A 27,422-nucleotide genomic window follows, 5' to 3' on the forward strand; every position below is an offset into this window, starting at 1 on the left:
TAAACAAGAATGTCATACATTTTTTTGAGCTTGATCTGGACCCATTCTAGAATTAACAAACCCCAAAAGGTCCACCCTGCAATTAATTGATACCTCCAGACTCCATACTCCAGATTTGAGCTTTCTCAAATTCAGATACGGGAACATTGTGAGCCAGAGAGAGAGAAGGTAAGTATACCAATGGATCAAGACTTCGGCAATCAGACTACTGGCCTGTTTTCTGGTACCAACTCCGAATCATGCACAAGATCTATCCGCCCAAGTGAATAATCATTAAAATGGAACACCGTAAAGCTATAAATTCTTTGTAAGCACTGAGTAGTCTATCTGTAATATAATACTGGGCTGAACGCTACCGAAATCTTGACTACGGCTGAACATAGATATTGCAGAAAACTACTCTTCAGGCGGCATTTTAATATTTTGGATGACAAGTTCGAATCAGCCCAGATAACTGCTCTGATTATGCAAGCCGGCACGAATGTGATTTTTTCAGCCCTATTGTGCGTCTGTTTAAGCATGCAGAATACATTAATACCCTCAATCAACTCAGAAACCTGTTCAGCTTCCCCGACTGCGACACCTTGCAGATCTGACGTCCAATTCGTACTCCGGAATTTTTGGATATCCGTGGGGTTATATAAACTCGAGCCCAACCGTAGACTAATTAATATCGATATTTAATGCTTATATGGGACTTGCGTCATGTATGTGCAAGCTGAAGAAAACCTGTCCGACAAAAGCAAGTATATCATGTATGAGAGACAATTGATTAGCAGTACCGGTAAAAATCAAGGGTAAAGGAGTTCTAAACACATCTCTATGATCGATTTGGAAATCTACAATTGGGGAACCAGGAAAAAACCCACATGGCCGAATCTCAGATTCATCAAAAGTCCAAACTATTACCTCGAATGTTAAAATAAAATTGGTAACTAACCTCAATAGTCCGCATAGTGGTTGTATATCTAAATTTTAATACATGAAATCAATAACTAGAGAAATCTAATAATACTAGTGAGCTGCATATTCCTATATTTGCTACTAGCTACACTATTCATCTTAAAGCCGGCATCGTACCTCTTTCATTCGAGGCAAAATGTACTCCATATCGCCGATTTATACCACTAGGCTAGGCGGCATTATGCATCAACGCAACAGCTGAGTTGGATTTGACACTACGGCTGAGTGAAGAGTTCCCCAGATATATACGTCGGATGCAGGATAGCATTGGCCCACATCTCCACAATTGAGGAGTGACGTCTGGCGACGAGACAAACATCTCCGGCTGTGCTTTATAACAAATATACTTAGACTCAAATTTAAACAACAAGCATTCTCTTGTAGTATTGAAAAGTTCTTCGAATGCTAAGACTCTATGCACATGTGAGCTAAGAATATAAGCTTTTCAATTCACGAGGGGTCCCACTTAGACCTGCAGCGGAAATTACGTAAACGGTGTGGTGAGGATAGATATGTATACTGTGTACTATAGGGCTGATATCTGCATGAGAAATGTGATGCTCTAACCCCGGTCCACCAGATGATAGGCGACCCCTCCCAAAATAATGTTATATACATTATGGTAAGAAAAGCAAATAGGTAGCTAGTTGACCTGAGTTTGATGTAAAGAGTTATCGGCAGGTTATAGTGGATGGGATCCCTAGGAAGCGGAACGCACTAAGAGACGCATGCTCGCACACATGCACAGGAACATTAACATCTAGACGGGGAACCGGGACAAGCCCAGCGATTTATCAATGGATAGTCCAAACGCGCGCACAGGAATGGCTGCGTGATATCACAAAAACTTGGTTCGTCAAGCAATCACCGGTGCCGCAAAGTTTCAGCCGTTCAAGGTCGATTCTAGAGTCAATACTCGAAGGTGATCTCGCTGGCGTGGGGCTTCTAGTTGACCAGAGAAGAGATTGATGTGAATTCTCCCCCGCATGTAACTTTACAAATTGCAACCAGGCCTGTTTTCAGTACTCGCAATTGATTTCGAACCAATTCACAAAGCTGAAATAGCAACCCTCCCATATGGCCATTTTCAGCTTGCCTATATATAATCAATTACTGCAAGTCATTTCGAGAAACCTTGACAGTTGTTTTTGTATAAATATGCCTCTGTTCAGTGGCTTCATAAACAGTATTCTCTTCCCCAATCCAATTATCCACTGTATTTGAATATACGAATCTATTCTACTCTACTCATTACCAAGAAAGCTATAGATTATCATGGCATCTTTCGCTATTAACTACATAAGCGGCTGGCCTACTTATGCGACCAGAAATCGTGGCCAAACTTTGATACCGGCCAACCAAGAAACCTCTCTCTGGTCTGTCCAAGCACCAAATGTCAATGAAACCCCGACTGGGTCCATCAATTGTTGCACTTTTTCCATGCCGACGGCGCAAGCCCCAATGATTCGCATTGGAATGGAGGTACAGATTAACGGTGTTCAAACGGGAACACAGTTCACCATTATTGGTACCCTACGAGGCCATAATTTTTTGCAAAGCGCAACAATTACAATGCCACGAAGTGGGACTGCTATGCCGGTGGTAAATTTCCAGGTCTTTGCTGAGGCACAAAGGTTCCCCTGTAGGATAGCAGGTGATTGGAGTTGGTCCATCAACATCACAGGCGGTATCCCAATACTCCAAACCCCCTTTAAGCCTTGGCTAGCTTCTCGAGTGGTCTACTAACGAATGAGTAAAACAGTTCCTCCAATCAACTTTCCAACGACAACTCGTCTCGAGATATGTCTGGTAGCCTCCGCACCACCACAGGGTCCCCTCAATCCCGGAACCCCTAATACAATTGCTCGACCAAACTTTGGTGGAGAATATCCTATTGATGCATTTCGTTTATTTCTTCCTACTCCGGAGGAGCTTACGGGGATTTTGCAAAACGCGCTCCCTAATTACTTAGTAAGGTCGATGTCTGTCATCTGGAATCTCGGATTGGTACTCAATCCTGAGTTGAATGCAACCCGTTTGTTTTCTTACGAAACGATCAACGGCGCTCCGTCATATATCGATGGATACCTAGGCGGCCTTTTCCAGCTCCGCCGTTTTACCAGGGGCCTTTTCGACAGTCTCAACTGCTACGATCTGGCTGGATTGACGCAGATTGCTGCATGCATAATCCAAGACAATCAAGGAAATGAACTATTGGATCCCCGTTGGATATATTGTACTCCATATGGTTTTATCAATAGCGGACCACTGTTCGGCTGGCCACAGTACCCTGCTTGCAATTCTCCTTTCTTTGGTCAAGGAAAACTGCCATATTACCCTCCTAATGACCCCCAACGAAATTCATTCGGCAATCATGCTTGGATAGAGGTTGTCACTCAAGCAGGCCAGCAACCGGTTGTCCTAGATGCTACCCATTGTCTACAAGCTGCGCCGAACGCACCAGCTAGCGGAACACAGGATCGTCCCACTTATCTGGCTAGCCAAACGGATCATACAAGAGGTCCATATGACTGGTTATACAGTAAGACTAGCCTCTCTTTACAATATATTTTCAGAGTTAACCTCTCCCTAGCTTCGAACCCGGCTTCGCGCACTAGTATGATCGGGTTGAACGGGTTTGGCACTACCCCATTCGCTCTGACTGAGCTCGAGCCTGGTGAAATCGATGTAGAGTCCGACCTAGTCAACAACGCACCTTGCGATCCTGAAAGTCTGCTTCAACTCGTTAATGGTCTGCTCCCGAATGCATCTATTGATTTGGACGATTATGTTGTCGGTTCGAAAGGCTGCCAGGCACTACTAGTATTTTGCGGGATCGCTTCCGACGACGACCGTCTTACCCTAGAGATTACGAACGCAAGATCAGAGCGAATTGCAATCCACGGGTTCCAGCATTTACGCGAACAGATTCTCAATGGCATACCTAAGGACTTTATCCTAGATTCGAGCGAACTAGGTGAAAATTCAGTGCGACTTCCATCCTCAGTCTCTTGGTTGCGCAATAGCACCCGTATCAGGATCATTGTTCCAGCCAAATATTTACAGGATGACCCGCAATATGCCGAACTGCTTCTACAGCTTGCTAAGAGAATCGACGATTATATTACTTCCAATGCTGTACCTCCCCAAAAGCAGCACCTTCCAGGGGTAACACTCACGGGGCCCAAGACCGTTACAGTATCCATCCACGATACATTCTCACTCAACTTAGGCAGTCTCAGAGACAACTTGTCATATGCAGAACTATCTTCAACAGGGATAGTTCAGTGCCTAGGTCCAATCTCTGATGCCGGTGAGTTCAAATTCTTAGCCATTGCGCCTGGCGAAGTCGTCATAAAATTATGCATAGCACACCGGGGGTCTTTAGCGGTCCAGATACTCTACGTCAAAGCTACGGTGAAAAACAAGGTTGGATCACAATCTAAAGCCCTGCTTTTCGGAAATAAACACACTGTTCAAGCAAAGAAATGCAGCTCCTCGGATTTATAGGATGCTTCTTTTGTTTCCCGCATATCTACATATATTACGTTGCTTCAGGAATTCATAGTTCAATTGCAGTAATTTTCCTTTGAGGGTCTCTATCTCGTTTTATACATGAGCTTGGATTAGTAGCCTTATACATAAATCTATGGACTATTGTATTACCAGAACCTCACTAAGCCTCCTCTGATGTCATGTATGCTTTTCAAAATCGGCATTCGATTCTAGAATTCTGTGCCCACTACACGAAGCCCAAGCTGCCGATATGCGTTGCAGCAGTAATACGTTGTAACTCCCAAAACGGAATCTTCTGATCATCATCTACATCATCACCTTTCTATCTCATCTTCGATATCAGCGATTAGATGCTACACTAGCTATAGCCTCGTGGGCGACTCTTAATCTTGTGTCACAATATATGCAATACTCATATCTAGCTCTAGCCAGAGCTATAGAGTCTAACTTTCCGGATTTTAATTAATATTTTCTACGCGAAAGGCGGAAGATACTCAATGAATTATAACCAAACCTCTATGTATATAATTTTCGGTAATCCCAATCGGGCCTGTTCAGACCTTAGCTAAGCTATGGGAATATGAAACCCCAAAAAAAAAAGAAAATTACTGTTGAAATTTTTTATGGAACTTCTCGAGACTCTCCATTAGTTTGGGCGAAGCGCTAGGACCCGTGCGACTGAATGCCAACTCAAAATTTTTCATACTCAACTTTATTTCGAATTCCTGTTCATTAAAAGCTTCCCCAGTAGATATATCAAGCTCGGTTGCCCAAGCAAGTGCTGCCTGACCACACAATGTTCTCAGGTCTGATCCTGAATATCCTTCCGTATGCTTCGCGATATCTGCAAGGTTAACATCTTCGGCTAGATTCTCAGCTGGAACCATCCTCTCGAGAATTTGTCGACGTTCTTCATAACTCGGCATAGTCAAAAATACGCGATACGGTAATCGACGTAAGAAAGCTTGGTCGAGGTCGCCTGGTCGGTTCGTAGCTACAATGACAAGTGGCGCTTTGCTGCTGTCGTTCTCCGCAGCTATCCCATCCATCTCCTGAAGGTATTGAGCCAATGCCCCCCTCTCCCACGATTTGTCATTGCTAGCTCGTCTATAGAACAACGAGTCTACCTCATCAAGAAATAAAATGCAAGGATGAAGCTTCCGTGCGAGGCTAAACATTGCACTAATCGCCTTTTCCGTTTCGCCAACGTAGCGTCCGTTGAGTTCCGCAGCAGAAAGGGCTATGAATGTGTGGCCGGAGTCGTTTGCGATAGCACGACAGAGGTGGGTCTTTCCAGTACCAGGCGGACCGAACAATAAGATACCAGGCGACTTGAAGTATGAGAACAAAAATGAGCTCTTCTTACTGACTTTCAATTTTGAAAGAGCAACAAACTGCTTAACAGTAGCTTTGGTAACAGGGTCTATGATCACATCGTCATATGTGATAGGACATTGACTTTTATCGACCGTTAGTTTTCGGTTTTTAGTGCCAGAAAAATAAGTATGTATATACGACGAACCTGGTTTTATCACATATCTTCTGAGATCTTGCTCCTCACTAGTGAGTTCAGGCATCACCTCGTCCTTAGTGTCTGATTCTCTTGAACGTCGCGCCGCTTCTATCTTATTCAAAACTTCTGAGATATCTTCAAAGTCAACCTTTTGTTTCCCCCAAGTTCGGGCCGTAATCAATTTAACGATGCGGTCGAGTTCCTCCGAACTCATGTGATTACGGCTCATAATCGAATCATCATTCTCCATTCCCTTCAAATCCCATTCGACCTCCCCACCAATAACGCCTTCATCAACTAAATAAGAGCAACGACTCTGTAAAGCCTTCTTCAGAGCCCTAATATTGGTCTCGCGGTTCAACGAACCTTCCACCAATTTCCACACCTTTTGATTGGTAATACTATCGGGCAGATAGCTCATCTTATAAATGCTGGTCCTCTTATGGGCCCTGATATAGCAGGAGCGTGAATTTGCCCTGGTCCAAAAGAAAATGCTAAAAATTGGAACACCAGCCTTCCGGCGTTCTCGGATCGCATCGCGTAAACGAGATAGAAAACGCCAACCTCTAGTCATATCCAACATCCTTTCGATTCCATAGACAAATAGAATGAGCGGGATTTTGCCGTTACATTGTTTTTTTGTACTAATTGGATCCGTCCCAATTGTATTCAGAATAGCTGGAGTATCAAGAAGAGCATCTAATGCTCTCTTATTTCGCTGGCTCATTTGTTCATTACCATATTCACCGTTACGGCTTGGTGTTCCGAAGTAAAACTCTGCGAAGTGACCTCTTTCGGCGTCTGGCTCGCCGTCACCGTCGTCTTCATCCTCGGTATTTTCTTCTTCGTTATTTTCGTCTTTGTCTGGATTTGAGGTCTCGTTTTCTTCGCCCTTACTATCTGCATTGCCGCTCTGTCCGTCAATTTTGTTACCCTCAGTAGCCTCAGCCCTCTCGTCGCCTTCGGTCTTAGCCTCCGCTACTCTCACTGCTTCCTTGGCTTCCTCCTCGGCCTTCTGTGCGGCTTCTTTTTCTGCCCTTTCCCTATTCCCTTCCTCGATCCGCTTTTTCTTTTCCTCCCTCTTTTCTCTTTCTGTTTTATGTTGATTATAAAACTCAAGCCCGAGTTTATCAAGATCGTCGATATTAAATTCCATATAATTTGCCCCGAGATCTTTGCACAAGTACTGCACTAAATTTTGTCCATATATATTCGCCGTATCCGTTTTGACATCAAAAAGAAGGCCTAGATTCTTGTGGTCGAATTTGCCGTTGGAGTCAACTAAGAGCCCGCTAATTGCCTTTTCTCTGATTTCATTATAGCCAGAGGAGGTAATTGACCAAATATTGCTATCAGGCGGGGTCGGTGGCGGAGATGATGAGGCTTCGTCTGTTTTCTTATTTGTGGTCCCATCTTCGACGGGGTCCTGGCTAGTTACGTCGGTAACCTTGAATGCGGGTGTATTTTTGTCGAGGTCCGCTAGAAGTTTGACATTTTTGCTGAGGAAGCTCTCTGGAAGCTTATAGCTAGCAACCATTCTCGAAGCCTATAATTTCGTTGACTGGAGTAAATTTAAATGAAATTAAACTGGATCGATTGGAGTCTCGAGAGACAGTTTATTTAGGGAACAAAAGGCCGTAGATAGATAGAGTATGAGGGATGCTGAGGCAATGCTATGAAGTGTATTATATAGGATAGGGCCTATCCCATTGTACTATTGGAATACGCTAGTTAAATGCGAATAGTGATAGCAATAAACTAGAATATCGGACAGCTAGGGAATACTTATACAAATTTCGAACCCTTAAGTTTGAGTCTGAAGCTCGCGAAAAGGAGCTTGAATTTGCCCTACAGCTATAAGGCCTTTACACATTGTAATCTGACTCATATACCAATCGCTTCAAGACCAAGCCAGGTAGCTGCAGAGATAATCACTTATGCATTATTATGACTAAATCCTTGACAACATATTGTAGCCGTTTTCAATGCCTGGCATTGCATCCAGCAGTCCTCCAAGAAACGATGAACAACTCATTTGCATTTCTTCGTTGGTTTCTAACTTTCCCAGCCTTGTAATAAAATAGGTTCTCGATTGGGCAAATACAGGGGTAAAGAATGCATCCGATTGGTTGATGTTGAATGCTTCCAACTAAGCTTATTCTCGCGTCGCGTCGGCGCAATTTGAAAACCCCACCCCGAGCTACGACTCATACATTCCAACGAAATCACTTGACCTCGCGCCATCCTCAATTCATATCCAGAAAGTCTAGGTGCTTGACGGCGGCTAAGCTTAGAAATAGCTCTGTAAATTCGCCGCATCTCTGTCGGAGCTCTAACTAGCTATCATGCTTACGGGGGTAATCTCTCTCCCTGTTGAAATCCAACTCAAAATCTTCTCCTATCTGCCCTGGGACTCACGGTATCTCTGCTCCCGAGCATCAAGAGTTTGGAGAGACATCCTTCTCACACATGGTCAGGATGTCATCTTCGATGACACTAATTTTATGAAGCTTGAGGGGGTAACCTCATATGTCGATACTGTTAGTCCCACCTGTCCACGCTTCGGCATCCACAGTGTTTTCGGAGAAAACATCACTCTAAAAGTTGATGATGACAAAATAATTGCCTTTTCAATCATGGTGGCCGGAGAGGTTCAATGGATTATGGATTTCGAAAAATGTTACTTCTTAAATGATCTCATCTTCGAGAAGATAAACTCGACTCCAGATGTCAGATGTCTTAACCTTGACGTCGAAATATGGCAGCGGCGGCTGGCCAGGAAGAAATTGCCCTTTACAGATGAACCTTGGTTTGGCAGAATGACAGTTAAAGGGTTTTTTGAGTTTATTGTGAATTCGGTTTTCCAGCAATTTGCATGCCGACAACAGACAAATATTGGGAAAATTAAGCTGGGAAATGCAATGCAGGCAACTTATTTTATAGGAATGCGTGCCCAATTTGTTGGAGTGTTCACTACTTGATATTGTTTCTAGTACCGTTGTGGTCAGTCCGGTCAGCTTTGATTCGAGAGTTACTTCAGCCTTCGGATGTATGTAGTAGATGAATAGGTTTAAATACAACTATAATATATAATATATCGCGAGTTAATTATAACCTTGTCTTGAAAATGATTCTTCTCCTCGTATGAAGCGAAAACAACGTAATCCTAGAGTCACCACTCGAGAAAGGTCACCACTCGAGAAAGCTGGCATCCGATCCTGAGTCGGCACCGGCGTCGACGTCGTTAGTACGGAACACAAAACCCGGAACTAGAAATAACGTTTGCCAGCGTTAATCGTAAGTTCTACGTGTAAATTACTCTTTTCCGAAATTAATTTAAGACAAAGACCGAGATAAGAGTTCTACGAACCTGAACGCTCTTTCAAAAACGCCTCTTTGAAGGCGGCCGCATCTGAATCCGGTATGACTGGCGGCAAATATCCTAGAATCATAGCAGTAAGTTCGCGAGGGAGACGCTTCGCTAACAGATCGTCAATTTCTTGTCTGACATCAGGCTGCTGTGGACCTATATCCCGAGTAGTTGGAATCTATTTGTGTAATAATATTAGCCCATCTAACCAAACAGGGTATACTAGCTGGCAATAAAAAGCCTTTGGTACTTTGATTGATTGAATATTACTTGCCTGGTGGCCGGGGTCGCAAATATAGAATATCACGAATTTACAATACCCTGGTAGGTCATAGTCCTCAAGGGATAGATCCAGGCGGTAGGAAAAGAGGTTTGGGAACGTAATTGCTCGGTTTTCCTAGACGAAACAATGCGATTACTTTGTGAGTGTTCCCAATTACCATAAAGAAAGAAAGATTCGGAGGGTTAGAGGGTTTCAGAAGAGGTTTGTATATTTGACCCGATGTTAATTGTCTGGCGTACACCTGCAGGCTTACAAAACTACAATACTCTAATGTACGCACCTTTAGTGATGTAGCCCCAACCTCTTGAAAATCTGCCCTCATATCTAAATTGTGCACTAGGCCCCAGTCCTTATCCTTGAGGTTTTCTTTTATCGGTACGCTGAAATGAATCCTAGCGTTTTCGATATTTCTTTGCGAATAGCAATAGATACCTGTCGCAACAATCCGTTCATTCTGCGGAGCAGCGTTTGTAATTAGGTACTAGTAAGCAGTGAAACATCCTATACTTGAGTCATGCATATATATATATACTGCTAGAACGCTAGAGCTAGGGCTCTATGTGAGTTCATAAATGCAGCAATGCATGCGCATGCATGACGCGGCGGAATAACTTCAATTCGGGTAGAAAATCTTACCAGGACCCCTTCGACCATCCAGCCGCCCCTCGTAACAAATTTCGGGCTCCGTGGGGGGAGGTTTATGTTCATTAACCTGACGACAACTTTCGCGGTCTGACCCTTCAAACTTGTACTCTTGCTCAACTCGGGTGGCTCCCACCGGCGACCTATTTTCCTTTTATAGGTCGCCAGCTCCCTGACTCTGATATATCGTTGGCGCGGTGCCGGTTTAGAACGCCGACGCTCTCGAACCGGATCTTCGTCTTCGTCTTCGTCTTTATCTTCTAGCTCTTCTTCTGAGCTGTCGCTATCGAAGTTCTCCTGGAGCTTTTCACCACGCTGAAATTGGGCCAAGAGCCTTTCCCATCTCCTCTTGTACTTTTCTTCCGGGAGCTTCCAGATCTCTGGGTCGGAGGGTGGACTTCTGACTCTCCTGCACATATACTTCCGTCCCTCTATATCCGCAAGAGTTCGGTCGAACATCGGGACAAAATATGTGAATATTTTTTCAAGTATCGGATAAAGCAATCGCTCCTGAGGCATTAATGCTAGATTGTTGATATAAGATGCAATTCTGGTACTCTCCCCATCTGGGGAAACTTCAAATTCGGAAGGGAGCCAGCAGAACTTCCTGGAATATAGCTCTTTTTCATAATAACCACGCTTGAAGTTTGGTGGTTCGACCACAATGTCGTCATAGGTACCCGAAATGCAGGAGTGGCCGTAAACTATGGGCCAACAATAAGGGTTTATGAAATCTGTCACTTGGTCCTCGCTAGTCAAGCGCCATTCGCCGCTCATAAAGAAAATGCTTCTAAGAGCATCCATCGCTGCATATTTTCTGGGTTAAATTTTTTTTATGTCCAAGGGCCACTTATTTTGGTAATAGTCATACTGACCAGTTCTAAGCTTGAGCCTCAGCCCATCGTTATCCAAGAAATCGTCTTCTCTCCAGACACAGTCTATATCAGGCTCTATAGAGCTCCCCTTCTCTCTCAACGATGCCACATAAGGCTCATATCCTTTCACCAAATCGTCGTACACCATTTTTATGTCTTCTTTTCGCCATGTCAGTACTTTTTCGCTGCCTAAACACCGGTCTTCCCTCTGCGCATCTCGTAGTAATTTGGCAAAATAAGTGCGATCTTTCAGTTTCTCCGTCCAATTTCAGTGATCGCGGAAGGAAGCCGAGAATCGACGTTGGTATTGTTCGACATATGTGAGCGCCTTAGGCATGTCATCTTTCTGGAGGTCTAGCGGATGGGGGAGATAGTCTATAATTGGAGGCCTCGTCGAGTTTTGATATTGGGCCTGGAGTCGAGGAGCCCTTCTTACAGCCATTTTGATTGAATATAAGATGTGATAAATTTAAGAGGTCAAGACTAGAGAGCATAGATCTTTCTACCTTTTATATATGACTGGGGTGTGAAAGCGAGGGAAACGTGCACACGAATCATTGCGGAGACTTCCACTATTTAAAGGAAGTATTGTGCCAATAAAACCAGCCTAACGAGCTGTCAACATGCAACATGTCAAGGTGCGTTGTCTGACGTTCCCGCTCGTAAAGTCTTGTGATAATCTGGCGCATCAAGCCTTTTATCATTATTACTCTACCTTTGTATCCAAAAATTTAGATTTGCCGTAGATTTTTTTCATAAAAAAATGTCCTTTCAATTGAGATATTGCGCTATGTGTGTGATAGGTGTGTTCTAGAGTAGAAGAAAACTATTGGATGTTTGCTGGTCGCTAAATTTGGTGCCGAGTCACTCTCTATTTCTAAGTCCTGCTTTTTACCCACCGTATGACTTCCATACTATATACCTACAACCTTCTTAACCCCCCGAAGTTCCTTTACAAACCAAATATACCGATATATCTCTTCTAAATGTATTAAATATCAAGAGCTGGTACTAACCTAGATATACTTGAGCTAAATACATTCATCCTTCTGGTTTAATACTATCTAAGTTATGGAATCTATCCAAAAAAATATTATTCGGGGATCAAGGCCGATGCATCCTGGTACCCCATTTCTCAGGATCTGGAGGCTACCTCGAGTCGAACCATTCGGAGCTCTCAAACCATGAGTCGTACTGATGCTGAAGACGCACGTCCTCATCACATTCCTACAAGATCTAGCCACGATTTCGATATGCAGCGAACCGTCGACGCATACCAATGTGTAACGATCGCTCCATGATCCTTCTCTAGTTTTCACCTTAGGTGAAATACCCCCTCCTGCTGCCAGCAAACTCGGCGTGCGTATACCTACTCCGTCGTTTCCTGCATCTTGCCCCTCTTTTAACGAGAATGCACACCCCAGAAAAAAATAAACTAAATTTTGGCTAACAGAAGAAAAGAAAAGAAAAGAACTGGCGGCAGCCGTCTCGACTAGCTACATCGAAGTTTGCGGCCTCAACGTCGTTTTTGTGATATTTTCGTCTCCCCCGCCAAGTATAAACATGGTCCACGCAACATTTCGTGGCGGATTCTACTCACTTTTGCTCTTACGAAATAGCAAAATTGGGGGTGGGAAAGAGCGTTTTTTTTTTCTTTTCCCCGCTTTTTTGCGAGGTAACCATAGAATACGGAATACGGAAATGAAAACGCTCTCTCACTTCTTTTCTTACGACAACAAAAGAATACCACGATGAGGAACGGAAATCATTCTGCAAAGTTAGCTATCGGCTATCTGTCCTTCCCGCTTCTATAATAAGAGGCGTTTCGTCGAATATTCTGGGCATCGGAATTCTAGGGGCTCTTTTGAGCGGATCTTACGCGTTTGTCTCACGTTGCTGACTCGAAATGGAGAATAAGGGAGAATAACGGTCGGAAAGTCACGGGATGTACAGAGATGTACACGCACAGTGGCATTTTCAAGAGAGAATTTTTTTTAAAAGAAAACTCCTCCTTGATTGGATGGAGTTTGAAAATCTACATCGTTCCCGTCAGCATGGAAAAAGTCACATCATAAAGACCTTTGGTCGATTCAAATTTCAAAAGAATGTGAAGCTCATGGTTTAGGATATTGTTATGCGAAACCAAGCACGATAATGGTGGTGTTATCAAGGTGAGGGGAACGACAGCTGTCAGATGGAAGCGAAAGGGACACCAGACTAACTAAGATTCGGGATAAAGGGTCCGTTCCTCGTCGACAGCCAGCAGCGCGATTATTTTCACGGGAGGCCTGGATGGATGGCCTGCAAACACCCCTTGTTGGAATGAAAGCACGCCAACCCAGGTGCGGAAAAAGAAACGAACAGAGGGAAGAGAAGGTTGAGAAGGTTGCTTTGGTGGGCCACTCTCTCGGTTGCCCTTATCCTGTGGTCCTGCCAGCCAATAGGTCCAAATTGGCCGCTCAGTCTCACCACCACCAACCATGACAGCCCAAAAATCAAAACAAAGAGGAAAGAGAGGGGCAAGGGTTTTTCCTTCGCACACGGTCTCTTGCATGGCCTACGCAGAAACTAGGCTTGTTTTGGTAAGGAAGCATTGATTCATCGTCCATTTAAAACCACCCGCAGCAGTCTGCTTCCCCCCCAATTTTCAAGTCCCGTAAATTTCTCTTGATATACATACCCCAGTGGCACCCATTTAATCTTTTTTTTATTTTTTATTTTATTTTATTTTTCTTTTCGATTTCGGGATTTCGCAACAACGAAAAAACCATTTGAGACTGGCTAACCGCATTTCTTGGACTGGCGGAACAGAACCAACCGGACGAACCACCCCTTCCTTCTCTTAAATACGATCAGTCGCCACTGGTTAGATCCGTGTTTATTGGGCGATTTCTCTCTGCCTTTGGACTCCAACTCACGAGACCGCATTCACCACGCAACACACACCTTTTCCCTCCATATATCCATTCTGTGACGAACTGACGACTCAAAGCAAAAGTTATTTTATACCCTTTTGCTTTTCTAATATTATTCTCTTGTCTATATTCAAAAAGTATGTTATTAGTTTTTCTTTCTCTCTTTCTTTCTTCCCTTGTTTTTGCTTGTTTTTTATTTTTTATCTTTGGGTTTTTGGTTTATGCTTTTCGTTCTTTTGTGCCTGCATTTATTATCGCGGCACTGCAACATTTGGTGGGTTTTCATTGTTGGCGTTGGAATGCCACTTTTTTGGTGTGGTGTTTGCCCATGAATATATCCCGGTCATTCTTCCCACTAGTCTGGACGTTTTGGGACAAATATCAAAGCAACAGCAGCAGCATAAAAGAGATAGTTCACGGTGACGATAGCACCGCGTTGGTATCAAGAAAGATATCAACGGTCAGCGGGTGGCAGTGGTGGTAGACATGCATCTGGTGCACGGGTCCGAGGTATTCTTGGAGCGCTGTGCGATCTGATGCATATACCCTCTTTCGCACGTTGCAGTGATTTTCAGCCGGTTGACTGGACATGGAGGTTGATTCTGATTTGGATTGAATTCCGGGTCTGTCAATGTGGTCTTCTTAGTCAGCATATAAATTTTCCACCGCCGGCGTTTGGCCGGGTTTGATTTCAATCCTCAAATTATTCCCTTTTTGCTTTTTTCCGCCGGCCCACTTCGTCTCGAGCTCCACAGCAACACTTTCACGATTCCATCGCTGTTGTCGCATCGCATCGCCGTCGACACTGTTGGATTGTGAAGCTTCTGGCCTGCTCTGGTTTGTCTACCATTGTTTGAACAAGTGCAGTTTCCCACGGCTGGATGAGTGTCGGAATATTATTTGCTCTGTTTTGTCCTGATATGTTTAGTTTGTTTGTGGTGTGGTGTGGTTAAGTTGTTTGGGATAAAAGAATGTTGAAGTTGAGCTGAGGTTGAAGATGAAGATGAAGTTATTAAAGGTAACAACTGCTAACCGAAGGCAAAATGTTGCTTGTTGTCCTGCAGGTGTATTACTTAATCTCCCAACGCACCTCTCATTCCGTCTCCCCCTCAAATCCATTCTCCCTCTATCGCCAATAACATCAAAGTCAACATCGACATCAACGTTGACATCATTATCATCATCATCAACAACGACAACGTCGCGTCGACATCACCAACATTATCAATAGCTATTAGTGGCACAACTCTTTCCCTAACAGTCGCTCCATAGCAGCTCATAACGCCCTGACTCCGTCCTCCTCCCTCTTCCTCCGATTCCAACATGGCCAATCTTCCCTCTTCATCTTCACCTGTTCCTTCTACGGATGCCAACACCTCCAATCCGTCTAAACCAGCTCCCCCGGCCATAACCACAGCCACACCTAACTCTGAAGACGTTTCAACATCAGATATCAAGAAGGCTGAGAGCAACATTGAACCTGATACTGCGGTTGCTACAGCAGACTCCAATGGTAACAGCAATAGTGGACACTCAGCCTCTTCCGTCAGCAACACCCCACTAAAGCCTATCACCGTGCCACTATCCCCGCCAATCCCAACCCCTCCCTTCAACGAGTCCTTCGATACCTCAGCTACAGGCCAACGGGCCATGAGCAACCTCACTCTGGAGTCCCCGGAAGCAACATCGAAACCCATCGAAGTTCCCGGCACCATCCCTGCCGTCGCCGGTGACTCTAGCGTTTCTAACCAACCAATCACAGCTACCCCGGCCGTTGTCCAACAGCCCACCTCCGGTATCAGAGAAGCACCTAAGTCCTCTGAGTCCCCCGAAGTAGACATGAAGGACGTCACTCCTACTCCAACTACGGAAGCTCCTCCCAAATTGGATGGGGAGTCAAAGCCAAAGGCAACGGCAACGGTGGCGGCAACAACAGCCGGCCAAGACGCCGAGATGCCTGATGCGCCGGCACACACATCATCCCCCCCAACCTCATCATTGATGAGTTCTTCTTTGGTCCGCGCACGATCAGAGTCTGCTGAACCTGAGCGTCCTAACAAGCGCCAGAAGACCGCCGAGCCCGAATCGCTGCCAGACGCTGCCGCTCCCGAGCATGCTGCTAAAGCTAATGGCTCCCCACCATCAAAAGCAGAGGTCGCGAGTCCCACCGCGATGGATACGACGGCTGATCAACCTGGTCCTTCCAAGGCTTCGGTTTTCACCGGTGACCCAATGCCGATTCATCAAACAAAATTTGCTCTCTCCAACCTCAAAAACATCAAGCGACTCAAAGACGCCCAGGCCTTCTTGAATCCCGTCGACCCTGTTAAACTGCAACTACCCACCTACTTTGAAATAATCAAAAATCCAATGTCGCTGTTTGATATCGAGAAGAAGCTGACTGCGAATGAATATCATAACCCAGCAGAATTGAAGGGTGATGTTCACCTGATGGTCCAGAATTCGATTTTGTTCAACGGAGTTGAGCACGCCGTTACACAGTCTGGAATTCATATTCGTGATAAATACCTTCATGCCCTCGAAAAAATGCCGCCGGCGGAGATCATCTCGAAGTCGAAGCCACAGCCAAAGCGACCTGTCGTCTCCACTGCTGCGGCTACGGTTGCAGCTCCGGCAGCTGCACCTCCTAGCGTTCCTTCCCCAGTCGTCAATACACCAGATTCTAGGGTTCGTCGTGAATCGGCCCGAGCCTCGGTCCCTACCTCAGCCATGTCGCCAACCGCAGCGTCACCTACCTTCTCACTCACACCCGGAGGGGTTCCACAAATCCGTCGAGACAGCATAGTAACTGCCGATGGCCGTCCAAAGCGCCCCATCCACGCCCCACCTCCCAAGGACTTGCCTTATTCCGATCTCAAACCCCGTCGCAAGAAGTCGGTTGCCGAATTCAAGTTTTGCGAGACAATCATGAAGGAACTGTGGAAGAAGCAACACAACTCAATTGCCTATCCATTCTACAATCCAGTCGACCCTGTAGCCCTTGAAATTCCTGACTATTTCAAAATCATCAAGAAGCCGATGGATATGTCCGAGATCCAACGAAAGCTGAACCACAACGAATATAACAACTCGAACGAATTCGAGGCCGACATTCGTTTGATGTTCAACAACTGCTACAAGTTTAACCCTCCAAGTTCTCCAGTTTATGACTGTGGTAAGCAATTGGAAGCCGTCTTTGACGAGAAGTGGTCCCAGAAGCCAAGCTTCAAGGAAGAGACTCCAACCCCACCTGTTGTCGCTGAAGAGGAGGAAGGCGAGGACTCAGACGATGAAGATAGTGACGAAGATGCTGCCCCGGCACTTGAAATGCTCAAGGCTCAGCTTGGCGCCATCCATTCCCAGATCGAAACTATCGAGAAGAAGAAGAAATCAAAGAAGTCTCCTCCAGCCACCTCCAAGAAACATAAGAAGTCAAGTAGTACCGGAGCTGCCGTTGTGAAGCCTACTCCAAAGACGACTCCTTTGAATAAGAAAAAAGGATCAAGTTCCAAGAAGAAGGAACCCCCAGTTCCGTACATGACCTTCGCACAAAAGACCGAGTTAAGCGAGCGTATTAATCAACTCTCGCCTCATAAGATGCAACAAGTACTGTCTCTTATCAAGACGTACCATCCCGATCTCGCTGTAAGTTTTCACATATCCCCACTAAAAGTTACGAGTACTAATAATTTGACAGGAGGGTGATGAAATTGAACTGGATATTGACGAACTAGCTCCGGCTACTGTCCACAAGCTATATATTTTCGTCACAGAGAATACACTACCTCCCGCTGAGTCTGCCGCTCCGGTCGCCCCCGCGCCTAAGATGCCGAAGGCAGTTCCGACGAAGCAACGGAAAAAGAATAAACCGATGTCCGCCACGGAACAGGAGCGCAAGATTCGCGAAATTCAAAGTCAGATTGAAGGCTTTGAAGGAGGTTCTCCAACAGATGACGGACCAAGGTCTTTGGCCTCGATGGGAGCTAAACGTATGTCTGCCGCTTATATAACCCGCAATTGCCTTTTCTGGTTGCTAATTTTCTCTTTCTTTGAATTTCTAGAAGTTGAGAGTTCGAGCGATGATGATCCATCCTCCGGGTCTGAGAGTGAGGAGGAATAAACCGTCCCCGTTCTATTCCCTATGGCCTTTTAATACTCGCTGCTTCTGCTATGCCGTTTATCCAGGTTTTTCTGTTTTTCTGTTCCAGATACCTCTTTCGTATTTCTTCTGTTGATTTCTCCCTGCATGATCTGGGCCTTCTCTGTTTTTTCACCTTTTTTTTTTTTTTTTCCCCGCTACGAATCATCCTTCAGTCGGCTCAACAATCCTCCTCTATTACGACTATTATCCCTATGACTGCTCCGGACTCGAAATGCCCGCCAGCCTTTCCCTTCCTAATATCTCTCATGAACTCTGCGAAGGATGTTTATGAAATCATGTGACACGCCACGAGCAAATAACGATTGTGTATTTGCCGTTTTCACTATGAAAGCATGAAAAAATTATCCTTTCATTCCTTCACTGTCGCTGTTGCCTTTTTCTTTCTTTTTTTTCACCCTTTGACAAAAAACACAAAACAACGTCCCATGTATTCAACTCCAAACCCGGCATATTTATTGAGCCGACGAAGAACACTAGGATGAAAGGGAGCAAAAAAGAGGGGCATATGAAGGCCACCTATTAGAGCAAATAGCCCTATGAATGAAAATACAAAACAATTATGTTTTTATTAATTTCAAGTAGATTCTTTGTTTTTGTTAGGCAATTTGTGATATGCATCTGTAAACTCAGCTATAAAGTTTAATGTGAGCAGGGTAGCTAGGTTAAAGTAGTGATGATGGATTAGATCGCGACGTGATATACACCTCGAGAGCACCTAGACCCAAGCCTAGTGTGATATAATGATAATGAGGTGAGGTTGCTAACCAGGCCGGACTTGTGTAACATAGACACGTTGGATTTTTAGAGTCGCTGTGTTGTTTAAACGTTTCTGGGGTTCAACATATACATAGTAATATCGGATAGAGTAATAGAGTCTGGGTACCTAATCTACCTAAACAATGAGACCAGATCTATGCTCTATTTGCTGACCTAGGTTACTATCCTAGACATAAAGATTTTCAATAGAATTACCCCCTAGAGCGTACTACGACTAAGTAGGTTTTCATTATTATGCAGAGGACTGTACAAAATGAATTCAGTTTGAGGGTGCCGTTTTGGTCGAGGTGGATGGACATCAATGTAAGCTCATGATCAATGCAATGCAAAGATCTGTCCATGGGGTTGGAGAATAGAAGACCGACTGGTACTAAAACTTACTATATTTATATTAAACCACTGCACTCGTCCAACCATCAAGCTTATATTATAGGGAGAAGGTTGTCTCAAACCAGGAAGAGTTTGAATGCTTACAGAACAACAAAACTGATAGTCAGCTAAGACTAGACTCCGTACGAACATTGCGGATAGATTGCTAGTTTCTGGCCTAAATTCGATTTACGAGAGAAGGTTCAGGACAGACATCACCAAAAATAAATAAAAACTCAGTGCGCCAGTGATGGCTAACGGAATATTTTACATGTCAATCATTAAGAATTGCCCATAATACACTGTAGAACGAAGTCAGTGGGTACACTTATTTATAAAATGGCGAAGCTATAACGAACCTTCGCGGGAGAAAAGTTGGTTCGGCCTCACTAGAGCGCCATGCCAGGGGGCCTAGTATCGAAAGCTCACAAATCGAAAGAGAACTACGATGTCCACAGGATTATGCAGCGGCCTCTGTCTTTTCGCCTTCAGTTTTCTCGGCCTTCTCGGCCTTCTCGGCAGCGTCCTGCGCCTGCTCAGCCCATGTACCGCGAGGAGTCTCCGGTTCAACTGGAGTCTCCGGTGCTTTCTCTACTTTTGGTTTCGACCCAGGGAGAGCCGGAAACTCGGCTTCGTTGCCAACATCTGCCGGTGCGGTCTGTCGTCCCCGGTTGTTATTATTATTTGCAGGTTGATGTCCCCCACGTCCAAAATTGCCCCCTCTATCACCTCGACCCCCTCGGCCCCTTCCGCCTCTTCCACGGCCACGAGGTGAGTGGAATGATCGATCTACATCGCCTCCTACTCCGTCGCCTTCCGTGTCCCTCGAGTAGCCAGCATCCGGGTTGGAAATAAACCCGGAAACACCACCATGTGCTCCTCGGCGAGACCTATTGGTGTAACCTGATGGGTTATAATCCTCCTCGTTTTTGCTAACATCCCATTCCCGGTTTGATAATGCTTTTAGCTTCCGTTGGCGATTTTGCTCCCGCTCGGCACTAAATATATCGTGATTAATTGCAGTACATCAAACCCAAGGAACAGTTTGGCAGCTACTCACTCAAGTTCCTTCTTCTTTTTTCCATCTTCAACTTGCTTCTTCTTCTCAACAGCCCTTCGCTTAACTTCCTCTGCTTTCCTAACCTGCTCCGCCTCATTAAACTTCTGTTCATCTTCGGCGGCGCGCTGCAGTTTTTCAATTCGAGCTTGATTCTTTAGTCGTACGGCTTCCATGCGACTCGCTAATTCTTCTTCGGTAAGTTTTTGGCGATTCGGCCCGCCGGTCACAATACGGTTTCGGGATGGGAACTCCTTGCGTAACATTCCCGCGGCGGGACCAGTTGGTGGGGCAGCTGCGGGGTCCTCTGCCTCGCCGTCCGGATTTGGCGCCGACTCTGTTGTTTCCGTTACTTCTGGGGTTTGATCTGTTTCTGGTGTTGTCTCCTTCGCTCCTTCTTCTGCTGGGGTACTGCTTTCCGTTGGGGGGGTTGGAACAGGGGCAGGGGCAGTGGTGGTGGGTGCAGTGGTGGTGGGTGCAGTGGGAGCGGGTGCAGTGGGAGCGGGTGTAGTGGGAGCGGGTGCGAACCTGCTCACGATGCTACTTCCCGCACCATCCCCTCCTTTCCAGTCATTTGTCGGTGGTGGACCGTTATGACCGTTATGACCACCTCTACCACCTCGACCTCTGGGTGCACCTCTACCCCTCCCTCTCCCACGTCCATTGCCGCGGCCGCGCCCATTATTGCCGTGTGCCTTGGGACCCGTTGGTATCACGACCTTGTCCTTTGGAGGAGAGGGGTTGGGAACTATCTCATCGTCGAAAAGGTCTTCAGCTGGTCGCCCAGTGTTCGAAAAGTCATCCTCGAGTGAGGGAATAGTTTGCATATCTTCCGCCTATTCATTTCGGTGAGCTTGTGTTAGTACTTTTCAATGAAATTTTTTTGTCGCAAAAGTTGCCTGAAAACCTTGAACTGCAAACGCCCCATTTTGAGGAGCTGAGCAACTACATATATTATTGCAGCTCCGAGATACGAAAGGTTTAAGAAATAATTTTCTATCTTACCATCTTAATATATATAACTAATAAGGGCGAGAGCAAAAGGCTGTGAACGAGATTCGTGCGTAGGTGAAGATAGTCAAGTGGAGCAAAAATTCGAGAAACGGATAACAGTAGGCCAAGGGACCGAGAGCTGATATTTAAGAGGGGATGAGACCTTGCCCCGCTGCGAGCTAGTCTCGATATTTAATCTAATTCTGGCCTGTTCCCCGCGCTAATGCTGCCTTTTCGCGCTCGTTCCTGACCGATAGCGAGCAAACAGTCAAACAATTTATTTTTATTTTTTATTTTTATTTTTTTATTTTTTTATTTTTTTATTTTTTTATTTTTTTATTTTTTTATTTTTTTATTTTTTTATTTTTTTATTTTTTTATTTTTATCTTTTTGTTTTTATTTTTATTTTATTTTTATTCATTTTCGCTTCGGGACGGCGAAACAGATCTTGAAAGGGAAAAAAAAGATCCGGTGCAATGATGACATAGTAATATATTGTACAGGTTCGCTGCATTCGTCTATGTATAAAGCGCATTTCAAGTTGTACAGTAATATGTTCTTTTGAGGGTATCCTTGAACGCCGAAAATCCCACAGATATGGTACAAATGTCTCGCGTGGAGCCGCACAAAACTACTCCCCGAAAAATTAGCAAGTACGTGATGAGTTCCTATCACCTTGCAGGAGGTCTGTAGAATCTTGCGACTGCAGGGCCCAATTCTTCCCGCTTTGATTCCGCAATTCCTTGGGCTGCTCTCTTCCGCTTTTCCTTCATTTCCTCGAGTTTGAGGCGCTTTAGGTCGATGATATTTTTCTTGCCTGACTTACGAAGATGCCGCCTGAGTGCAGAGTTCTTGCCCCTCTGACGATTTCTTAGTTGTAATTTTTCCTCGGCCTGTGAAGTGTTTTGTTAGCTACTTGCAATAAGAGCTGATGTGATGTTGCCCAGAGCGCATACCTTTTTCTTCTCGGCATCTTGCCACGTCTCCCCATTCTTCTCTGAGGCGCTTCTCCGATCCAACGTACCAATGAAGTCTGGGTCTAACGATATCATCTCAGGTTTCAATTTATTCAATAACAATCTAACCTCAGCCTCTTGCCGTTGTTTCTTGCTCTCGAACGGATTCAATTCTAAGGCATCGTAGTTGGCTTCTCCAGCTCCGGGGACGATAATGGACTCAAATCCTTCTGCATGCCCAACACCAAGTATATCCTCGAATGGGCAGAATCTAACATCCTCGACAACATTTGCGGGTGTGTGATGCTGAAGATATGGTGAATTCGCCTTTGTCCGTAAAGCATTTTTCCATACTTGTGTATGGGATCCCCAACCAATTGCTAACATGCCTCGATCGGATATGTGAAGTGATTTCGCTGGTATGGGTGTCGAATAACTATGCACTTTCTTATACATCCGAATATCCCAGATGCTGACAAGGGATTCCTGCCCAGCCGTGGCCATGTAATACCCTTCTCTGTCCACTGCGACAGACCTAACTGGGCCTTTATGACACAGCATCTTAACCAATGGTGTCGTCACATTCGGTGACCATAGTGTAACTAGTCCCTTTGCATGCCCCACGTGTAGAATTGCATTCCGCTGGTTTTGTGTCATCGACATCGGGGATCCAAGTTTCGTATTAATTTCACAGAGTTGTTGACCAGTCGAGGTATCCTGATACTTCAGCCAGCCTGCATTTCCGATTGTAGCGAGAAGGAAGTGGTACGGTAGAAATTCCATGTTTGTAACTTCGATGTGGCTCTTCAGGCAATGGATTTCAATTCCCTTTAGGTCATAGATATAAACGTATTTCTTTTGTGAGACGGCGAAGAACTGGGAGTTATGAAGCCACCTAACACTGGAGTTAGCATCTCACCTATTTTATGGTGAAAAATTTTGCCTTACTTGACATCACGGATTGTCTCATTCAACTGTAACTCGGTGTGCAGGGAAGATGATCGCCAGTCGAAAGCTGCGACATGGCCTTTCCTTCCTCCGAGCAGTAAATCTGTGCCATTTCGATTGTAGTCAATACAATATGGCCCAAACGTCGGCAGTTTCAACTCAAATCCCTTTTTCGCAGTTCCGATGTCCAATTCCTTCTGAAGATCCTTCTGCGAAAAATGGTATGTCTTCTCAAGGCCCTCAGCTTCTAAATAACCAGGGTCTTCCTCCAATAGCAATTCGGCAGCTTTAGCTTGTACAGCTCCCTCCTTGAACTTATGCTCCATACGCTTCATGTTTTCCCGCAGTCTCTTCGCTTTGATGTTCTTAACAGGTACCTGCGCACCCCTGCCATACTGCTCAATGGCATTTTTTCTGAATGTTTGGATCGCCTTTTGTTCGGCTTCGGCTTCGGTATCGTGTCGACTCTTTTGTAATGAGGTTTTAGCAGAAACTTTTGTCGGCCTTGTCGAGGCGACCACTGTTGGTCCTTCGTCGTCGGAAGCCATGATGGTGAAGATGTTCGGTAAGGTGAATTCAAGGATTGGAAGTGGTCAGAACTTTTTTTTTTCTGTCGCGACGATTTTTAGTTTTTTAGCTGCAGCTCACGTGCTGATAAGTCGCACACAAAAAACACACAAGCAACAAATTTTCCGCATCTTTTTTTTTTTATCTTAGCTTCCATACACAACAGCCTGCAACTCTGCGGTAGCTTAAAATTCAACCTCAACCCCTCCAAAAATCACATATTGGTGCTTAAATACAGCTGAAAGTACCCCAAACGTACCTATCGAAGGCCATTCATTATGGTATCCGGCGGCCATCACCACCGCTCCGCCACAAGATCCGGCCACAAGGCCTTCAAGTCCCGCCATGCCACCAAAGGTCAACTAGCTAAACAGAGCAAGGGCAAAATCGAAAAAACGAAAGGAGGGCGCCAATCACCAGCTCAAGCACTTAAATCGAAACTCGACCGCCGGAACCAAGCTCGACAAAAGCAAATTCAAAAGGCAATCGAGAGAGCAAAGGAAGATAGGATATTTGACGGCAGGAACGGAGCTCCAAGGATTGTTGCTGTAGTGCCGCTATGTGCAGACACATACTCAGAGACAGTTCTAAATCATTTGAATGCTGCTTTGGACTTGGAGACACAGAAATATCCGAGTGGGGTGCATACCGTTACGTATGTGGGCCAATTCTAGTCATGAAGTGGGATTCAGACTGACTTCAGTTACATAATAGTGTCGACAGATTCAAGCAGAAAATTCAATACGTTATTCCCGAGCGAAGACTCCTCCCCGTCTTGGATGCCTGCAAATATGCCGACTTCATCTTTTTTATCCTCTCTGCAACACAGGAGGTTGATGATATAGGTGAATCGCTGCTACGGGCTATCGAATGGCAAGGAGTATCCACTGTGTTTAGCCTGGTACAGAACCTGAACTCCGTCGAACCTGCAAAAAGACGACCCGACGTCAAAAAGTCTCTATTGAGTTATATAAACCACTTCTTCGCAGAGCAGGATAAAATTTACGCAGTTGATTCTCCAACCGAAGCGCTAAATGCGATTAGATCCGTTTGCTCTCAGCATCCAAAGGGTATCTTATGGAGAGATGCGAGATCCTACATGTTGGCATCGGAGATTTCTTGGGACGAATCTGAGGGCAAGGCATATGTCACTGGCACAGTTCGTGGGAAAGCTCTCAAGGCGGATAGATTAGTACAGTTACAAGATGGCGGCATTTACCAAGTTGACAAAGTGGTCTCCCTACCAAATGAATTGAATAGGGGCGATTCGATGGATACATCGGCGGTTATCGATGCGCCAACCCAGGATCAAGACGTCTTAGAACAGGTTACGGATGAAGTCTCGATGGAAGAGGAAGTTATGTCTCTACCCGATACTCGAAGAGGGGTTTTGTTAGATGACCATCATTATTTTGATGATGATGAGATTGATGGGATCGAGCCTGAGCCAGTGAGAAGACGAAAGTTGCCGCCAGGTACCTCTGCAACGCAAGCCAAATGGATTGTAGACAGCGATACAGATGATTCCGACACCGAAGAGACAGACGAAGCAGAGGAGTTGATGGAGGCCGAGCTAGAGGCCGAGGAAGACGATAGGATGGATGCTGAGGAGGATATGGATGACGCTACAACAACCTTTGGGACTACCAAGAGCGAGATGTTCTTGGATTTGTCACCAGAGGAAGAAGCAAAGGCGTAAGTATTAGTTACTAAACTTGTTCTCTATCCTAGCTAACACATTTAATCTAGGATCACTGAATTCCGACAAAGGAAAAAAGATGCAGAAGATGACCTTGAATTCCCCGATGAATTCGAGCTACGACCCGAGGAAACCGCTAGGGAACGATTGCATCGTTACCGAGGCCTCAAGGACTTCAGGACGTCTCCCTGGGAAACTAGCGAGGACGTTCCTTTCCAGCCCAAGAAATGGGATTCATTGGCCAGAATCGATAATTATAAAGCTACAAAACTAAAGGTGCAGCGAGAAGCTTTAGTCGGCGGCGTGCCAACAGGGTCCAAAGTCAAGGTTTACCTTCGGGATGTACCGAAACAGTTGGCAGCGGGCCAATACGACGAGTATAACACCCGGATCACAGGTCTCTTTGGATTATTACGGCACGAGCATAAGAAGGCGGTTGTGAATTATAGCATCACATTAAGCAGCGACTATGAGGGACCGCCAATTAAGTCAAAGGATACATTAGTCTTGCAATGCGGATCGAGGAGGTGGAAGGTTCAACCATTGTTCAGCCAAGGTGGTGCAACCAAGAACAATGTACACAAGTACGAGAAATTCTTACAACCTGGAAGGGCCTCCGTCGCCACTTTAATAGGGGAGGTGGCGTTCGGAAATGTTCCAGTATTATGGTGGAAGCAACATCCAAACGGTAAGAATACACTCCTAGATCTGGTAGAGAGGAAGAGAAATACTAATATCGGTTCTAGGTAACCTTGAGCTAGTCGGTACCGGCTCATTCCTTAACACCGACCATGAGAGGGTCATCGCCAAACGCCGTATCATTACTGGTCACCCCTACAAGATTCACAAGAAGGTTGTAACAGTCCGGTATATGTTCTTCAATGCAGAAGATGTCAGTTGGTTCAAAGCCCTGCCATTGCACACAAAACGTGGGCGTAGCGGGTTCATCAAGGAAAGTCTTGGAACACACGGATACTTCAAAGCCACATTCGATGCCAAAATCAACCCGCAGGATACGATTTGCGTGTACCTCTACAAGAGATGCTTCCCATATGAGTCAGAAGAGTTCCATGGATAGTAGAAGCCTTTCTGTTCAAGAAAATAAAATTGGATGGCTGGCTCGGAATAGCTACGGCAAACCATTGCATATTTCTAGCGGTTACGTTCTAGAACCAGGCGTTTTTGTATAGGTATAAAGTACTTTACTTCAAGTGCTTTTGTGGAAGGGATAAAAGCAAGTTTGAATTTTGTATGCTAGCGGGTGGCAACCGTTTACGGGATTCGAAGGGTTTTAGTGCGGCGCGAATCTCGATCCGGTATTACATCTACACCCCAACACCGCAATTAGTCTCGTGACATGATGTAATGGACGGCAAGCAGAGGAATAGGTAGCTTCCTGAAATTTACCTTGTCATTTGCTACGTTCGCAATAATGATGTACAAACATAGTCAGGGCTTTCGGTATCATTACTTCCTGGAATTAAAATAAGTTTTGCTGGATTCAGAGTTCCCTTTCAGGTGCCATGACGTTAGTGTTTTGTCTCGGGCCGATATGTATAAATACTTCAATTGCATCTCGATATTGCGGGGTAAATCATTAAACTTCGGAAGTTTGAACAATTACACAAATATCAATCGAAGTCTTACCATTACTTTTGCTTCCTTCTCATTTTGTAAGTTTTCTGAGCATCAAAGTATCAATATCAATATCGATCTCTTCCGCCTCTGCTCTACGAGACATTCCCGCCAAGAAATTGAACTTGGCTAATTTAATTGTGTGTAACAACAGCCCCAATTTAGTTAAACACAACACAAAA

The 27,422-nt window shown here is 45.1% G+C and overlaps 8 protein-coding genes across 8 annotated transcripts; 4 read left to right on the top strand and 4 right to left on the bottom strand.

Annotated features, from left to right (window-relative positions):
- Positions 1–2,238: 2,238 nt before the first annotated feature.
- Positions 2,239–4,473, top strand: AOL_s00081g348 (uncharacterized protein; the record flags this gene model as incomplete). Its single annotated transcript, XM_011125165.1, has 2 exons — positions 2,239–2,650; positions 2,726–4,473. 2 exons carry the CDS (start codon positions 2,239–2,241, stop codon positions 4,471–4,473), a joined length of 2,160 nt encoding a protein of 719 aa, XP_011123467.1.
- Positions 4,474–5,084: 611 nt separating this feature from the next.
- Positions 5,085–7,529, bottom strand: AOL_s00081g349 (uncharacterized protein; the record flags this gene model as incomplete). The annotated part of the gene is made up of 2 exons (XM_011125166.1): positions 5,085–5,902; positions 6,002–7,529. The coding sequence occupies 2 exons, from the start codon at positions 7,527–7,529 to the stop codon at positions 5,085–5,087; spliced, it is 2,346 nt and encodes a 781-aa protein (XP_011123468.1).
- Positions 7,530–8,337: 808 nt separating this feature from the next.
- On the top strand, positions 8,338–8,973 carry AOL_s00081g350 (uncharacterized protein; the record flags this gene model as incomplete). Its single annotated transcript, XM_011125167.1, has 1 exon — positions 8,338–8,973. The coding sequence occupies one exon, from the start codon at positions 8,338–8,340 to the stop codon at positions 8,971–8,973; it is 636 nt and encodes a 211-aa protein (XP_011123469.1).
- Positions 8,974–9,354: 381 nt separating this feature from the next.
- AOL_s00081g351 (uncharacterized protein) lies at positions 9,355–11,310 on the bottom strand (the record flags this gene model as incomplete). The annotated part of the gene is made up of 4 exons (XM_011125168.1): positions 9,355–9,540; positions 9,926–10,126; positions 10,282–11,093; positions 11,163–11,310. The coding sequence occupies 4 exons, from the start codon at positions 11,308–11,310 to the stop codon at positions 9,355–9,357; spliced, it is 1,347 nt and encodes a 448-aa protein (XP_011123470.1).
- A 4,090-nt stretch (positions 11,311–15,400) lies between these two features.
- On the top strand, positions 15,401–18,197 carry AOL_s00081g352 (uncharacterized protein; the record flags this gene model as incomplete). Its single annotated transcript, XM_011125169.1, has 3 exons — positions 15,401–17,722; positions 17,775–18,066; positions 18,139–18,197. The coding sequence occupies 3 exons, from the start codon at positions 15,401–15,403 to the stop codon at positions 18,195–18,197; spliced, it is 2,673 nt and encodes an 890-aa protein (XP_011123471.1).
- A 1,648-nt stretch (positions 18,198–19,845) lies between these two features.
- Positions 19,846–21,269, bottom strand: AOL_s00081g353 (uncharacterized protein; the record flags this gene model as incomplete). Its single annotated transcript, XM_011125170.1, has 2 exons — positions 19,846–20,383; positions 20,446–21,269. The coding sequence occupies 2 exons, from the start codon at positions 21,267–21,269 to the stop codon at positions 19,846–19,848; spliced, it is 1,362 nt and encodes a 453-aa protein (XP_011123472.1).
- Positions 21,270–22,106: 837 nt separating this feature from the next.
- AOL_s00081g354 (uncharacterized protein) lies at positions 22,107–23,887 on the bottom strand (the record flags this gene model as incomplete). The annotated part of the gene is made up of 3 exons (XM_011125171.1): positions 22,107–22,328; positions 22,392–23,286; positions 23,340–23,887. The coding sequence occupies 3 exons, from the start codon at positions 23,885–23,887 to the stop codon at positions 22,107–22,109; spliced, it is 1,665 nt and encodes a 554-aa protein (XP_011123473.1).
- A 297-nt stretch (positions 23,888–24,184) lies between these two features.
- Positions 24,185–26,683, top strand: AOL_s00081g355 (uncharacterized protein; the record flags this gene model as incomplete). Its single annotated transcript, XM_011125172.1, has 4 exons — positions 24,185–24,561; positions 24,621–25,601; positions 25,656–26,293; positions 26,352–26,683. The coding sequence occupies 4 exons, from the start codon at positions 24,185–24,187 to the stop codon at positions 26,681–26,683; spliced, it is 2,328 nt and encodes a 775-aa protein (XP_011123474.1).
- Between the last annotated feature and the right edge of the window lie 739 nt (positions 26,684–27,422).

Source organism: Orbilia oligospora (assembly GCF_000225545.1).
Source record: "Orbilia oligospora ATCC 24927 unplaced genomic scaffold scaffold00081, whole genome shotgun sequence".
Taxonomy (NCBI): Eukaryota; Fungi; Ascomycota; class Orbiliomycetes; order Orbiliales; family Orbiliaceae; genus Orbilia; species Orbilia oligospora.